The sequence below is a fragment of the Pristis pectinata genome, chromosome 13 (assembly GCF_009764475.1).
Source record: "Pristis pectinata isolate sPriPec2 chromosome 13, sPriPec2.1.pri, whole genome shotgun sequence".
In the NCBI taxonomy this organism is placed as follows: Eukaryota; Metazoa; Chordata; class Chondrichthyes; order Rhinopristiformes; family Pristidae; genus Pristis; species Pristis pectinata.
Genome location: NC_067417.1, coordinates 12,305,048 through 12,323,136, shown reverse-complemented (window position 1 = coordinate 12,323,136; position 18,089 = coordinate 12,305,048). Strand labels below are relative to the sequence as shown.

The 18,089-nt window shown below is 40.7% G+C and overlaps 1 protein-coding gene across 1 annotated transcript; it reads right to left on the bottom strand.

Annotated features, from left to right (window-relative positions):
- Positions 1-14,593: 14,593 nt before the first annotated feature.
- mplkip (M-phase specific PLK1 interacting protein) lies at positions 14,594-17,143 on the bottom strand. Its single transcript, XM_052028218.1, has one exon. The coding sequence runs from the start codon at positions 16,985-16,987 to the stop codon at positions 16,358-16,360; it is 630 nt and encodes a 209-aa protein (XP_051884178.1). The 5' UTR covers positions 16,988-17,143; the 3' UTR covers positions 14,594-16,357.
- Between the last annotated feature and the right edge of the window lie 946 nt (positions 17,144-18,089).

Sequence of the window (18,089 nt, the reverse complement as noted above, 5' to 3'; positions counted from 1 at the left end):
TCCCTGGGATTCTGAGTGTATCACTTGGTGATGCCATTAAAGAGGCGTAGAGGACCCTGCTGGAAAATACCTGGAATCAGTCAGAGAAGTAGCACATTCTATTTTGTATTACTAAGAGCGTCCCTGTTCGTTCACATGCAGCTGGACGAAAAAGTGATGGATGGAGTCGGCAGGCATCCTGATATCTGGAACTTCCATGGAGACCTGAACTTGTGCCCAATTGGCACAACAGTGCAACCATCGTTTCAGTGAACCTTGTGTAATCGATTTCCCTGAACATATTTTGTTCAGTTCCTGCCAAGGAACCTCCAAGAGAGATGCACGACTATAATACAAAGAATTCAAAGTGACAAACTGTACTAAAAAAACTTTAAATACATACACTATAAAATACTATTATTAGATATCAGATGTGGTAGGAAGGTAAATAAACCCCACATCTCTATTTTCAGAAGTTAATATTTTACTTAAGTTATTAAAAAAAAACGAATACCATGCGAGTTAGAGTTAGTCCTGTATCCCAAGAATAGTGCGGTGAATTAAGCAATAACATTAAGAGTTTCAGTTGGAAATTGCAACAGCAACTCATGCAGGTTCTGCAAGCAATCTCTACTGGAACACTGCCAGAAGTGTTCTTTTCACCTTCACCACCAAACTCTTTTGTACATGAAAATTAACTACCACCCCCCCAAAAAAAAACTGCAGATGCTGGAGATCTGAAATAAAAGCAGAGTGTTTGATGCTTTTATTTCAGATAAGTATGCTTTATGCAGATGCAGTTTGACCTGGAAAAACTCAGGTCAGGCAGCATCTGCTTATTTTCCTTTCTTCCTGTCCACATCTTATATCTAATTAATTACATTTTATATTGCATGCATTTAAATTTTTGGTACTGTTCATGCTCCTCTTTAAGAGGTTCCTTGGCAGGAACTGAACAAAATAGAGCAATCTGTTACAGGAACTCAGAGGGTCGAGCAGCATAAGATCATAGAGTTATGCAGCACAGAAACAGGCCCTTCAGCCCAACTGGTCTATGCCAACCAAGGTGCCCATCTAAGCTAGTCCCGTTTGGCCCATTTCCCTCTAAACCTTTCCTATCCAACCACTGCCTCTGGCAAGCAGCATGGGGGGGGGGGGGTAGGAACTGTCAACATTTCCTGTTGACAATTCCTCCTCCAATCCCCCAGATGCTGCTCAACTCGCTGAGTTCCTCCAGCAGATTGTTGCTAAAGATTCCGGCATCTGCAGTCTTTTGTATCTCCATTGAAGAAAATATGTTGAGGGAGATCAATGACTGTTAACGTTCCAGGACAAAGACCCTTTATCAGAATTATTGTACTGTTCACAACAGTTTTGATGCTTAATGCCAATTTTTTTTCTCCCATTAACACATGGCAAAGGTTTGGCTTTGCATGTTTTTAATCAAATTGGATCCAAAAGCTGATTACATTAGGGCAACCTAATGAAGGGATAACCTAGAAATTGGACAGGGCAGTGCCAGGCTTTTGGGTACCATTGTGTTCATGGGAATGGAAACAGAACTGAAAATTGTGTTAGGCAAGGTGCATGAATTCCATGATTTTCCTCTCTGTGCCTGACCTGCAAAAGGACAATGTCTCCACATGTATGCAGTGACATCCAACGACATGCAAACAATAATTTTCAATGGAGTACACATGGCCACATGCAGAATCCAATCTCCTTTGGGGCTTCCTGGTGCTGACTGCCCTCCTCCCTTCCAAACTCACTATGTTCACCTGACCGCCATCACTTAATTATCAGCTGACCAGCAATCACACCACCCAACCTCCTCAACCAAATATTACACTCCCTGGTCAGTAAACTTCAACCCCGAATTAGCAATCGAATCCCTCCCGACTACCCTTCATACTTTTTTAACAAAGTCAATCATTCACTACTACCAACCCTACTGCCACTACCTGCCCACAATAGCCGGGTAGCTGATCCTTTCCCTGAACCCCCTATCATCACTCCCAACCTCCTGCCCACTCTTGATTACCTTCCTCCACTCTGGTGGAGCATGCAACAAAATGGCCACAGAAGGATAGATTTGTTCAGTAAGCATTTGATACCTTGGGCCTCATGCTACTGAATATTTCCAGGATGATCCCAAACCAAGCATCCGTTAGAGACACAAGAGACTACAAATGCAAGAATCTTGATTTGGGTCTCAACCCAAAAACCGATTCTCTCTTTGCCTCTACAGATGCTGCTTTACTCCAAGCATTCATTGCCTTCTCCTGCCATAGGCAGTTTATATATACCAATTCCAGACATTCAAGCAAATTACCACCGATTACTCTTATATACCAAACTCATGCCTTCCACGTACTAGAGAGTACTTTTACTTCCCAAGACCTCTTGTGTACTAAACACTGCCATTTCACATCCGCTGTCATGAGGTGTTCCAACTTTTTGGTTTACAGAACCTTTCTAAAAAAAAATGTAGTGCCTTGGAAACAAAAAATAAAATTAGTTGTTCTTGATAAGTATATTCCCAACTTCAAAGCAAGATATTGCCAGATGCATGAGGAAAGGATTTTCACAAAGCTTCCTTGAATAAATGTAATATTCCCACCAACTTGTGCAAATCCCTACTCCATAACCAGTCAAAATGGAGCAGGATTCAGGATGGCTTTAAGAACTGAGTCCATTCATCAGGAATATATACTAGTCCTACGTAAGCAGCAGAAGGAATGCATCACCTCCAAAATATCCATCCCATCAAGGACTTCCTGCCCCATCTGTGGCAGTCTATAGGTGCCACATTGTCCTCATCAGCAACTTCACAACCCACAAAACTAGAGTGGAACCAAGTCATCTTCCACCCAGAGCAATATTAATCAGTGGAATGGAGGTATATATCCAACTACACCAGTTCCTAATTCTTCCTCTATATCAAATCCATGCCTTTGACAGGCTTGTTCTAAGGAAGAGTCACTGACCCTATATATTGACTGGTTTCTCTTTGCACAGATGTGTCTTGACTGGTTGAGTTCTTCCAGTATTTCTGCTTTTGTTTCGGATTCCAGCACCTGCAGTTTTATTTGTTTTTCTTTCCTATTACACACTAAACTTTCTCAGGTGTCTCTGTATCAACTGGCATTAACTGTAGAAACAAACCCTTTGTCTCTCACTCTGATGGTTCCAGACACAAACTGCCCTACAATTCTGATTAAGATCAATCTCTAGGCAGAACCACACCCACCCCCATGTTCTTATGAAAGTTTGGCTGCACTTTGAATGAAAAATTCTTGCTGCTTGTTAAAGCAGCTGCATGATGTACATTGTCCATTTAGCCAGATTCTCCCTCCAAATTGTATTAAAAGGTGTAATCAGTTCTCAAATATGCACTGTGTCTTGTATTGTCCAAAAGGTTGATGTTGTGCACAAGAACAAACATCCCTCAAAGCTGGTAAATCCATCATAAACAATATAACTCATCAAAACAAGAGAGGAGCTGGCCAAAGCTGATTGGAAGGTGACCCCAGCAGGGATGACAGTAGTGCAGCAATGGCAGGAGTTTCTGGGAAAAATTCATAAGACGCAGGGTCAGTTCATCCCAAAGCAGCAGCAGCATTCTAAAGGGAGAATGAGGCAACCTTGGCTGACAAGAGAAGTCAAAGACAGCATAAAAGCAAAGGAGAGGGCATACAAATATTGCAAAAATTAGTGGGAAGCTATAGGATTGGGAAGCTTTTAAAAACCAACAGAAGGCAACCAAAAAAGCAATTAGGGGAGAAAAGATGAAATATGAAGGTAAGCTAGCCAATGATATAAAAGAGGATACCAAAAGCTTTTTCAGATACATAAGAGAGGCAAGAGTGGACATTGGACTGCTGGAAAGGAAGTAATGGGGAACAAAGAAATGGCAGACAAACTGAATCGCTATTTTGCATCAGTATTCACTGTGGGAGACACCAGCAACATGCCAGAAATTCAAGAGAGTCAGTGGGCAGAAGTGAGTGTAGTTCCTATGACCAAGGAGGTGGTGCTTGGGAAGCTGAAAGGTCTGAAGGTGGATAAGTCACCTGGACCAGATGAACTACACCCCAGGGTTCTGAAAGAGTTAGCTAAAGAGATTGTGGAGGCATTAGTGATCTTTCAAGAATCAGTGGAGTCAGAAATGGTTCCAGAGGACTGGAAAATTGCAAATGTCACTCCAATCTATAAGAAGGGAGGGAGGCAAAAGACAGGAAATTATAGGCCAATTAGCCCAACTTCAGTGGTTGGTAAGATGTTAGAGTCCATTATTAAGGATGAGGTTTCAAGGTATTTGGAAGCATACAAAATAGGCTGAAATCAGCATGGTTTCAACAGGAGATCTTGTGTGACAAAATAAGTTGGAATTCTTCGAGGAAGTAACTGGCAGGATAGACAAAGGAGAGTCAGCGGATGTTGTTTACTTGGATTTTTAGAAGGCCTTTGACAAGGTGCCGCGTACGAGGCTAAGCAAGATAGGAGCCCATATTATTACAGGAAAGGTACTAACATGAATAGAAGATTGGCTGACTGGCAGAAGGCAAAAGAGCAGGAATAAAAGGGGTCTTTTCTGGTTAGCTGCCGGTGACTAGTGGTGTTCCACGGGGTCCGTGTTGGGTCCGCTACTTTTCACTTTATACGTTAATGCTCTGGATGATGGAATTGACGGCTTTGTGCCAAGTTTGTGGATGATACAAAGATAGATGGAGGGGAAGATAGTGTTGAGGAAGCAGAGAGTCTGCATAAGGACTTGGATAGGTTGGGAGAATGAGCAAAGTGGCAGCAGATGGAATACCGTGTAGGGAAGTGTACGGTCATGCACTTTGGTAGAAGGAATAAAGGCGTAGAATATTTTCTAAATGGGGAGCGAATTCAGAAATCAGAGGTGCAAAGGGATTTGGGAGTCCTAGTGCAGGATTTCTTAACGGTTAATTTGCCGGCTGAGTTGATAGTAAGTAAGGCAAATGCAATGTTAGCATTCATTTTGGGAGGACTAGAATATAAAAGCAAGGATGTACTGCTGAGGCTTTATAAGGCGTTGGTCAGACCACATTTGGAGCATTGAGAGTAGTTTTAGGTCCCATATCTAAGGAAGGATGTACTGGCATTGGAGGGGGTCCAGGTGGTTTACAAGAATGATCCCAGGAATGAAAGGGTTAACATACAAGGAGTGTTTGATGGCCCTGGGCCTGTACTCCCTGGAGTTTAGAAGAATTGTGGGGGGGGGGGGGGGTGGTGGTGGTGGTGGTGCAGCAGGTGGGTAGGTGGGATATCATTGAAACATTCGGAATACTGAAAGGCCTGGATAGAGTGGACGAGGAGAGGATATTTCTAGTACTGGGAGAGTCTAGGACCAGCCTCAGAATAGAAGGATGTCCCTTTAGAACAGAGGTGAGGAATTTCTTTAGCCAGGGGGTGGCGAATCTGTAGAATTCAATGCCACAGACAGAAGTGGAGGCCAATTCATTGGGTATATTTAAACCCGAGGTTAATAGGTTCTTGGTTAGTAAGGGTGAAGGTTATGGGGAGAAGGCAGGAGAATGGGCTTAAGAAAAATAAATCAGCCAGAATCAAATGGTGGAGCAGACTTGATGGGGTGAATAGCCTAATTCTGCTCCTGCCTTATGGTCACATTCTGAGATAACTCATCCCCCTTTAAGTAAACCCTCTGATATGAATAATGTAGCAAAGCCAAAAATCCATTGAGAGGCCAAATTCAGGAGTTTGTAAAGTACAAATAGATTGGAGTTTTCAAGTCTATGGAAACAACAATTTAAGAACATTAACTGAATCAAAGATTTTCATCCCAATACTGTTTTCTTCACCCTGATTCACAAGCTATTTCCCATGTCAGGAGAATTTTGTAAATCACATCTATACTTAATTTCAATTCTATATATTGATTACCAAGAAGCCCTCAAATTAGTTTTTATTTTAACAATATTAAGGTAGATAAATAACAATACTGGTTCATTATCTTCACAGTACGAACATTAACTCGAGAAAATCTGTTCACAGCATTTAACTGACAGTACTTGGTATAAAGACCAACTTCATTTGAGAGATTAAAGACCAATTCATATGGTGTCACAACACTTCACCTTTAATGGTTTTCTAGATAATGTCAGTAACATTCAACAAGCAGTATCTTCATCACCTCATAATACCCTATCAAATATTAAAGCCATGGACTGGATTCTGAGTTCTATTACTAACAGCCAACACCAATGACCATTTTCTTTCTGGCTTTCCTCAACCATTTGAGACAGATTCAATAGGCTAATGTCCTTTGTGTGCTGTATTATTCTACCAATTACTTCCAGCAAGCAAAACTAAACATGGGATAAATTTCAGGAGAACAAAAAACCAGGTCCAACAGAAAGTGTAGAAAGTGCTGAACTTTTGAAATGGGCTGCCCAGAAAAGTCATCCACACCAGGTGCAGCAGTACTTTTAAAAGAGCCAATTCAACAGAATTCTTTTTGACCGGGGGTTGGGGGGGGGGCGGAGGGAAGAGGGGAAGAGGACAAATCAATTACGTAATGAACTGTTTGTTCTGTTTTTAAACTTCTTGGCCATATGCACCAAAATGATTTGTTCCTATCGATAAACAATCAAAAAGCAAATGTCACTGAACAGGAGCAGCAAATATGAACCTGGACCCATCTCATGGTGTACACATTGACACAATAAAAACATTCTAGTATCACGTAGTACCACATTAGTTCCATGATATACTGCACGGTGCAATCAGTTCGGGTTATCCTTCTGGCTCAGCTTGATAATGGCCTGTGTGATGTATGGATCATTCTCTATGTTACATTTTTAAAAAAACATCTTGGCTTATCCAGTTACTTAGCATGGAACAGAACACTACTGTACAGAACAAGCTACCTTCAATTATCTGGTCAGACAAACATTCACCTTGGAACCTAAACACGAAACATCAACATGGTGAATACTATATATATGTATATACACACACACACACAGTGAGATCCTCACATTAGTTAATGATGTCTTAAAGTGGTAGGCACATAGAACAATCTCGAATTGTTCTCAAAAGAAACTCAGCAGCATGGTATGGTGTGACTTTTTGGTCATGTCATATTAACTTAATGCTTTTATCATTAAATTCAAATAGTGCAAGATGTTTCCAATTAGCTTCAAATAACAGAGCATATTTAATTTCTACATTTACCACATTGTACTTGTGTAGATGCAAGAGTTTAATAATGTATTAAAAGATTACAGTTACAGATTTTGGTATGAACAATAACCAGTACTATGACATTTATAGCAAATAAGTGAATTTTTAATGAATCTTGCATCAGATTTTCTGATATGCAAAAATGTTCGACTTTAACCTCCAGTAATCCCAAAGTGATCATATTACTGAGAGAATATTCATGGTTTGTATCTTAGGGCCACTTTGCCAAGATGATGATGAGTACACCATTTTATGTGATCTTTAATTAAGAACAGATCTTGAAAATGTACCAATATAAATTTAACATACAGGAGGAAGAGATTCAAGTGTAACAACAGTATTTTATTATTCCTGTTCTGTTGATTACTCCTAGAAATGAATTTGATTTTCAGGTTGAGTGAAATGTAAACATAGAGATACCCAAGCCATCACAACGATGTAGGAAGGGCTGAGTGGACCGCAAGATATTTTCTGTCCTTGTTCATATGTGAATGAAGAATAGCAAACGGAACAGCTCACTGAGCACCGGACATACACAATTAATTTGTTGAATTTAAAACTGGCATAAGATGATTAATGAAGCCGTATTTCATCTTCTAGCACTGACATTTTCAGTACTCTTCAGAAACATATAAGCAAACTAAATGCCACAAAAAGATTCATGTGCCTTTCACCCTTTGGGGTTTGGTTTGAATCAGCACAGATAAATAGAATTAATGTCTTCTCTTGGAATTAATGCCAATGTAGCTACCTGACAATTTCAATCCAGTTTCTGATACAATTTGAGGTAATTAATAATGCCTGGTATCTTTTGTTTGTTTTGAAAAAACAAATTTTGATGTGTGTCATTCGGCTCCAAATGCTTATGAAAATGTACAAATGTCAACAGAAAGGCAGTGAATTGAAAGGCTCAATTCTCCCAGGCAAAATCACTTTTATCCACCTACATAAGGTACAGGTATGTGCTGGAAGCTTGAGACTTTGCAAAGGATGAAGCGGGCAGGGGCACGATTATAATAAACCCAAGACGGCTTCATGCAGGAACTTTGCACCAGGTTTAGAATAAAAACCCCCATGAACAATTGTTTCTGTGGGTGGATGAGGAATGAAAGATAGGATCAAAGATGATTCATTGTGACATTTGTTACAGCTTCTTACTCTCTGCTTATCTTTTCAAATGAAAGGTACATACTTCAATGATTCCCTAGAAAAAGTTCCCAGTCTCAGCTGTGCAATAGAAACGAGTTAATTCCCATGGAAGAGGATGTAGCTTAGAATGTTTTTGTTTGTGGAAAACAAGACTATACTAAACCACAAGAAATTCCTTTGGACACTTCTGTGACTTGCCATTCACCTCTATTAGAGCTTCCATCACAGAAATATCAAAATACACATCTCATTGTATGCTCAGGATAAAAATTACCTCCTCTTGGACATGACAAATAGATCAAATGCTTTTCACCACTTCAATCATTACTTCTTCATAAGGGCTGCATAAAGCACCAGATTTAAAAATAATTGCAGTTTACTATCGCAAGTTATTACAAAGACTTCGTTGCAACTAATATGTTGATATGCAAAAACAAAGCACCAGAATGAAGTAAGGTTACAGCTACCAATCAAGTCAAAATGCTGACAACTGAAATAAAAGCAAAAGGAAGCTTGGGAAAGAATGGGATGGGATTAGCATGGTGATCATAGGTATATGGGTTTCTGGTAAAGGTGCTATAGGAAGTGATGACAATAAAAATCAAGGTTTCTTGAAGCAACTTTAGGGAACCAAATAATAATGGTGGCTGTGGCTGAAGAGGAACAAATCTAGCTACCCTGACAAAACTTGTAATACTTTGGCAATGAATTAAACTCATTAGTGACACACTTCGTACCTACTGCATGCTATTCATATCACATGACCAAAAACTGGACACTAAACTTGAACACTTCTTGGATGCAAGCCCAGTCATTAAGGGAATTACTAAGGAAAGAGTACAACCCATGCCAGTAAGTCAATGAAAAATGTTTGCTGTAAGAGCTTTACAGTGGCATGCAAAAGTTTGGGCACCCCGGTCAAAATTTCTGTTACTGTGAATAGTTGAGTGAGTAGAAGATGAACTGATCTCCAAAAGTCATGAAGTTAAAGATGAAACATGCTTTTCAACATTTTAAGCAAGATTAGTGTATTATTTTTGTTTTATACAATTTTAGAGTGCAAAAAGGAAATGAGCACCATGCAAAAGTTTGGGCACACCAAGAGATTTGAGCTCTCATAACTTTTATCAAGGTCTCAGACCTTCATTAACTTGTTAGGGCTATGGCTTGTTCACAGTCATCGTTAGGAAAGGCCAGGTGATGCAAATTTCAAAGCTTTATGAATACCCTGACTCCTCAAACCTTGTCCCAACAATCAGCAGCCATGGGCTTCTCTAAGCAGCTGCCTAGCACTCTGAAAATTAAAACAAATGATGCCCACAAAGCAGGAGAAGGCTATAAGAAGATAACAAAGCGTTTTCAGGTAGACATTTCCTCAGTTCGTAATGTAATTAAGAAATGACAGTTAACAGGAACGGTGGAGGTCAAGTTGAGGTCTGGAAGACCAAGAAAACTTTCCGAGAGAACTGCTCGTAGGATTGCCAGAAAGGCAAATCAAAACCCCCGTTTGACTGCAAAAGACCTTCAGGAAGATTTAGCAGACTCTGGAGTGGTGGTGCACTGTTCTACTGTGCAGCGACACCTGCACAAATATGACCTTCATGGAAGAGTCATCAGAAGAAAACCTTTCCTGCCTCCTCACCACAAAATTCAGCGTCAGAAGTTTGCAAAGGAACATCTAAACAAGCCTGATGGATTTTGGAAACAAGTCCTGTGCACTGATGAAGTTAAAATAGAACTTTTTGGCTGCAATGAGCAAAGGTATGTTTGGAGAAAAAAGGGTGCAGAATTTCATGAAAAGAACACCTCTCCAACTGTTAAGCACAGGGGTGGATCGATCATGCTTTGGGCTTGTGTTGCAGCCAGTGGCACGGGGAACATTTCACTGGTAGGGGGAAGAATAGATTCAATTAAATACCAGCAAATTCTGGAAGCAAACATCACACCGTCTGTAAAAAAGCTGAAGGTGAAAAGAGGATGGCTTCTACAACAGGACAACTGTCCTAAACACACCTCAAAATCCACAATGGACTACCTCAAGAGGCACAAGCTGCAGGTTTTGCCATGGCCCTCACAGTCGTCTGACCTAAACATCATCGAAAATCTGTGGATGGACCTCAAAAGAGCAGTGCATGCAAGACAGCCCAAGAATCTCACAGAACTAGAAGCCTTTTGCAAGGAAGAATGGGCGAAAATCCCCCAAACAAGAATTGAAAGACTCTTAGCTGGCTACAGAAAGCGTTTACAAGCTGTGATACTTGCCAAAGGGGGTGTTACTAAAGGTGCCCAAACTTTTGCTTCGGGCCCTTTTCCTTTTTTGTTATTTTGAGACTGTAAAAGATGGAAATAAAAAAGTAATCTTGCTTAAAATATTAAAGAAATGTGTCATCTTTAACTTTATGCCTTTTGGAAATCAGGTCAGCTTTTACTTGCTTAGCTATTCACAGTAACAGAAATTTTGACCAGGGGTGCCCAAACTTTTGCATGCCACTGTATATACCCCACCATCCATGTCAGAATACTGAAGGATTGGTAACCACCTTAGACTGCTGAAGGTCCAGATCATGAAGTCCTGAATACAGGGAACAAACCTCCATGCCCCAGAAAGCCCAGCTCAGTAGTTATGTAGGAGGAAACCAGAACAACTGGGGAAACAGAAGGCAAACTCCACACAGACGGCACTGGAGGTCAGGATCTGCATCAGTGTCAGCCACCTGACCCCTGCCATGCTCCACCCCAACAAACATGTGGTGGGAAAGCAATCCTCAACATAGCATTATGCACCCAGGATCTGCAATGACTTCATAAACTCTACCTAAATCTCATGAGAGGTACCTTTAAAAAGATCCAATCACCTCATTGCATTTTAAATGTATGCATACAATGTCACAAAGACAAATGAATATTTTTCATAATGGTAAACAATTGGTGAAATATCAAATACAAAACTGCAGATGCTAGAAATTCAACAAAAACAGAAAATGCTAGAAACACTCAGCAGGTCAGACAGCATCTGTGGAAAGAAAAACAGTTAATGTTGCAAGTCAGACTTTGTCAGAGCTGGTGAAAATATTTCAATGCACAAAACTTATACTATGTTGTATTTACAGGTTATGGGTGCTATCCCAAAAGCTGAATGAACCTCAGGGTACTTGAGGCAAAGAGCATGGACATATTGGTGGGAGAAAAGAGATACCTGAAGAACACGAGGGAAATACTGATTAGTGGGTACCTTAATGGGTCAGATGGAAAAGTAGGAAGGAGACTCTTGTGGAAAATAAATATTGTGATGGATCAGTGGGGCTGAATGAACGGTGATATAGACATGAAATTACCAGGTAGGAAGTACAAGTTAAAATGTTTGTCAACAATGCTTTTCAGACATTATTCACTGTTGAAAGTTGTCCTACTGTTTCCTAGGTTATACTGTTTTTAGAGGATTTGGTCTTTAAATTTGAAGCTAGATTTCTTGAAAGGTGTTGCCCCTTCATCGTAGCAGTATGATGGAAACAGTGTCCCTGGCAGCATTAAACTTTCACTAAACCACCAATGCAGGCTAGGTGATCCCTTGATGTAAAGTTATTCTCTGCATATGGATTAAAAGGTAGTTCTCCTTCCTGAAAAGATGGACTTTCACAGCTATCCTGTAGGTTTGAAGATATTATTCAATGTAACCACAAATGACCAGATCTGTTAAATGCAATTTTATGATCTGCCACTGTGAGATCAAATTCATGACTCTGGATTAGTAATCCACTATGATAACAGCCTTCTCATTAAGTATCAGGAAAAAAATACAGTCGTACTCACCTTATGAAAGACGTCTTCAGTTACATTTAATTATCTTTGGTGTCTGTAATACTGGCAATTAACAAGTTCAATCATCAAATGGCACATCAATAAAAGCAAGAGGAAAAACTCTAAACAAAGCCCACAAGCAAGCAATTTCAAGCATTTCTTATCGAAGCAGTATTCAAATATGTTTTTAAAACAAATCAGAGTGAGAAGTTAAAATAACACAGCTGAAGTTTGTACGTGCTAACTATAGCCAATGTTGGTTTTAAAAAAAGGTTTCAAAACATGAACACAAATGGCAAAGTAAATGCTAACATCAGAAGTAAAAATAATTAGGGTGTTCCAGGTTTGAATGAACAAAGAAATATATATTCTGAATGACACATTAAAACAGGAGTACATTAGTGGCAAAAAAAGCAAAATGAGGATCAACTCCACAAAGTTCTCCATGAAAGAGTACTTGACCCAGACTTGTCCATGAATTTTCAGATGGAGCTGCTGATTTAAATCTTGAAATTCAATAAAACAGTTTCAACCTGCCAAGGGAGTGCTTGCAATTTTGGACAAATGAAATGAACGATTTCATATTTCAATGTGACCTCTGTATTGATAGTCAAATACTGAACAACAATATCTATTGCTACATAGGGATATGACATTTGAATTTTTTTAACAATTTGTATGTCAGATTCAAAACATTCAAATATCCGATATCGTGATTAATATAAAATGTTAAGTTTCTTGTTATTTTTGTGGATGTAACAATGACCATTATACAGTGTTCAAAATGTTTCACAAAAGATCTTCAGTATAAATAGTAATTCAATTAAGACGAATATCACTTGGAGATAGAGGAATGATCTGAAGCAAGTTTAAATGGAGGCGATTTATGTTCTCTTTAATGATCTGAGCTCTAGATACATTCAAAAAACTTGTGTCTGAATTAAATACACATGGATAGAAAATTGAACCACTATCCATTCATTATTTCAACATGACCTATTCAACATCCTTACCAGATCTTCCTTTTGTTATTCAACGAGCAATATTTTCTTGGAATTTTGCCATAATCATTTGAAAACAGAATACTATTTCAAAAAAAAAACGACCAACTCAAATGTTCAAGTGTGTGCTTGCCGAAGGTATTTTCAAAAATTATGAAGCCTTGTCATCACTAACTCCAAACACTCATCCAGAATGAGTGTAAACTGCGCAAAAAGGCATATTTCCAATGGAGAATTGAGCAGGGAGAAATTTGGTTAGATGTATTATGAAGCTGTCATATGGTAATAGCTCCCAAACAACAAGAGATAAAAGTCAGCTTCATGCAAGCAGACTCAGAACCACATCTAGCCACCCTGTTCTTGTATTCGGTCATTGTGTGTCCAATTAATGCGTTTTAGGCATGGGATTGTAAAACATATAACCGCTTCCATCCCAAAATGTAAAATGGGTGCAAACTTGGCTCAGGTTGATGTACATTTCAATTTGTATCTTCATTGATGGTGGATTATGATGTGTGCAGAAGAATGAATTTAAATACTTTAAGTATCTTCCTTTTAACCATTTATGTACAATGAAGGTGGTAATTTGTTTACTCGATCTCCAGTTTGCAATGAGCATCAACCTCTAATGCAAAGTTCATTACTGTCACAATCTTTGCTGCAAGTCATTAAACACAATCCCATCTATTGCCCTATTTCTCCAAGTCGAAAAAGAAAATGAAAGTGTTTCCCTTTTGATAGAAAGACATATGAATACACTGGATGACAATACCAACCAGGGCACTCTCATAACCACTGATCAATCTCTCTTTTCATAGTATTCTCTACTTATACATCAAATTATTACCTTACAAACTTTAAGCACTTACAGTACTCTTGCTTACTGTGTCCTAACTCCATTACGTTCTTACAGAATGTCATTTTCAATTTACTGAAGACTAACCCTCATTTTGAAACATCTCAAAAAAAATGTAGGAAGTAATTTAAAAGATCACAAAACTATTTAGAAATCAACAATAAACCATCTGAACAATATTGCTTCTGACTGATAATTCAGACAGAAGCATTTAACACATGCCTCACCACTGCAACAAAGTACAGTCAACTTGCTGTCAGTAAGCATTAGATTTAGTCAGAATTTAACTATTATTCAGGTTATAAACTAAAACTTTGGATTTGCCTTTTATAGTGTGACTTGGAGAACCAATTAATGGACTGCACACATCCCATTCTGTTCCTAGTAGTTTATCTGTACATTCCAAATGGCTGATTGTTTCATTTGAAGAGCAAAGGAACTGGAGATGCACAACAGGAAATGTAAACATATATTCTTCTACAGGGTCCCATAAGGCAACCCAAAGGAAATTTCTTCATACTCTTCGAATAGGCCAGTTCAAATGTGACTGGAGTGTGATAAGACAGGAAACATGCAATGGACATAGTTTTTTTTAATATTACTAAAGGATTCCTGGAGTTAAACAAGAGGATGTGCTGTTTGACAAGGATAAGAACATATTAGAAAGCACAAATGTACAGTATTTTGTTCTTGCAAAGCTAAAATCTAAACAATATTAAGAAACGCATTTGATGTACCTGTCAATTAAAAGACAACATATGTTATGGCCCTGACAAGTTTTGCATGTATTTAAAGCAAGTATACATTTCTTTCTACTTTATCCCCCCTTCCAAAACATAACTGTATCTATTAGCCAAAGTATGATAAGGCAAAAAAGTCAATTATTTCAATGTTTAGAAACAAAATATATTGAATACATTTCCTCCTATCAAACAACATTTCACCATAATATTGTTTTCCAAACCTAATAAAGCCTCTAATGGATGTGCAACAGCCTATTATTTTCAAAGTTAAATAGGAGTTTGCTTAGAGCAGTACAAGTTCCCTAGTTTCAACTGTTGCCCTATGTGCAAATCAAACCCAGCTGGAAGCTAGGGCAATAGTTGGTATGGGGAAAGAGGAGAAAAGGATAAGTCACTGTCACCATTCAAAGACTTCCATCAAGAAGTGCTTTAGTACCTGCCAGATGTACACATCATTGTTGTTCACCATGATGGCCTTGCCAAATATTCAGCAAACCTCAGGATCTATACGTGTAAGGATATCTGGGTTTTACTAGGCTTCCAGTAAGGGTAGTACATCAAGAGAAAAGATAACACCTTTTTCTTCCTGGCCATCAACTGCTTGCAAACAGAATTAAAGAACGTGCTCATCTGTCCATAATCAAAGTATGAAAGAGCATTATTTCTACATGCTCCAAGCTTTAAAAAAAGAATCAGGCAAACTTTATTTATGATAAATAACAAGCCACAATTAGAGCTTGGTCACCAAAAGAAATCTCTCTCCTGACACTGTAATAAAATTCTTCCCCATCTTCACTGTGTTATAAATGCAAGCCAGGACAAATTATTTTACATCGAGGTGAAGTCGTTTTCAAAATGAAAATTTGCTCAATTTCTTATCTACAATTTCTGGAAAAAACTAAAAACACAAAAAAAAATCCTGAAACAAGATGTACACCAACACACCACACCTTTACTGCACACATGCCCCAGATACATCATCTCACTGAAATCATACACAAATCATTTCTTTCTCTTCGGTTTTACATACACACAATTAGAAATATGGATTTACAAAAATTAAACATTGAAGCTTTTACCTTGAATTTAAAAAAGTTGACAAAAGTTTTAAAAATGACCATTTCAGTGGTTTACAGTAAAAAATTAGATGACACACTTTCTAACCTGCTCATTAATGCATAGAAGTGGAGGAAACCTGCAAAACAATTAGTCACTGTCCACTGGCTGGTGATTTTAAAGAACGGTTTAAATAGTTACTTGGAGCAGGCACTTTCCTATTCTGCAGCGGTTGCACTCTCCCAGATAACATCCAAAGAGCTCCCATGTGTTGCAAAGAAAAAAAAAACTCGGTGTGGTTTAAAAAAATAGGTCTCATTAAAAAAGTCAATCTGCAAAAAAAAAGTAACTATTTTTTTTATATAAAAGGCTGTGTCTCTGGAAAGCAGCGACAGTGGGAACCACGATAAGTTCTTGACAAGTGTTCACCGGGTGTGAGACAGCACTGCGGAGGTCAGTTTTGCTACCTTACCCGGAGTGCAGGTGGGAGGAAAGGATCCAGTCTGCTCTCTGCCCGGCTCTGCTGTTGCTTGGAGAAGCTGCTAGCTGAAGTACCTGCCTCTTTTCGTGGAGCTGGCGGCCTGCGGGTTGCTGTACTGCCGGCTGATGTCGGAGGCGGAGACCGGTTCCAGGTCAGCCCACGGGTCCTGCAGCATGGACGGTTTGTAATACAGCTCCACGGGCGCCGGCGACTTCCTCTCCAGAAGGCAGCCTCCTCCTCCGCCTCCTCCGAAGGGCGTGGATGTCCTGGGCGAGCCCGGGTAACGGCGGTGCCCCGAGCCGGGCGAAGGTTGTTGAGACGCGGCCTGACCGGGTGAGAGAGGGTGATAAGGCGGCGAGGAGTAGCGGCCGCGGTGCCGGGGACTGTGGCGAGGCGTGAAGCTCTGCTGCTGCTGGTGGTGGTGGTGGCCGGGGGACGGGCTCTTGTATCGGTGCTGCTGCTGGTGAAAGGGCGCCAGGCCCGGGCCCGGCTGCTGTTGCTGCTGCTGCTGCTGCTGAGGGGATTTGGTGAAGGCCCGGTGCCGCACCCCGTAAGGAGGGGTGCCAGCGTTGCCTGGGAGCCCCCAGGGGAAGGTGCCGCCCCCTCCGGCCTGTCCCACGCCGGGGAACGGGCCCGGACTCGGGCCTACGGGCGGCGGGCTCCGGAAGCCCTGCCTCATGGGGCGGAACATGTCCCGCACCTCACCTTATCACTCGGACCGACCGACCGCCCGGGCTCACGTTAACCTCCCGCCGGCCTCCCTTCCCTTTTAAATTTCTTCTTTCAAGGCCCCCGCACACCGTCCACGTCGAAGCTTCTCGAATTGTGCGCCACCCGTTAAGCCATCCCCCGCTCTTCCGGCCGGTCCCCCGCCCTTCCCCGCTCATCATTTCCGTCCGTGGGCCGCCCCGGAGGAGAGCCTGGGGGCGTCGGCGGGCGGCGCCACGCGTTGCCGGGGCGACCGCCGGCCCACGGAAGCGCGGCCGGCGCCGTTCGTTGCCATGGGAACCGTTGGTAGGTCTCCACGTTCTTGCTCAGTGAAGGGAGCAAACACGGGCCTCGCCTCTGCCCCTGGCATCAGTCTCTTGTTAACTTTTTATGGTCAACAGTCAAAGAAAAAAATATTTTTGTGTGTGAGGAGACAAATGTGTGAATGAACAGGCAAGTAGAGGACTTTTACTGTGGGGACAGCTTTATTGTTGTGTCAACAACTTTCATGTAGAGTATCTCCAGCAAAGGAAGTGAGGAGGTAGTGGATTTCTTTCTCACTCAGTTCTATTCACCATCTATTCAGTTGTCTCTCCTCAGCTGGCCCATCAAATCAAACCAAACTTCTCCTTGCCCCAGCTCAAAGTCTATTTTTCTCTATTTTCTCACATCTCTCCCTTTCAACCCCCTACCCCTCTCACCTACCTCCCCCTCTCACCTATCACCAGCCAGCTTGTGCTTCTCCCCCTACCTTTTTTCTTCTGGCTTCTGCCCTCTTCCTTTCCAGTCCTGATGAAGGGTCTCGACCCGAAATGTCGACTGTTTATTTCCCTTCATAGATGCTGCCTGACCCGACGAGTTCCTCCAGCACTTTGAGTGTTGCTCCAGGTTCCAGCATCTGCAGATTCTGCTGTGATTCTTCCTTCTATTTTCTTTCTGGGTCATTCATAATAGGGCAGCTTTAGTAACACCAACACCATCAAAAGCATTACCTCCAGCACAAATGCTAATCTTGAATGCCTAACCTTGAAACTTAACTAATTGAGACAAGAACACAATGTACTACAAATTGTTGATCGATAGTC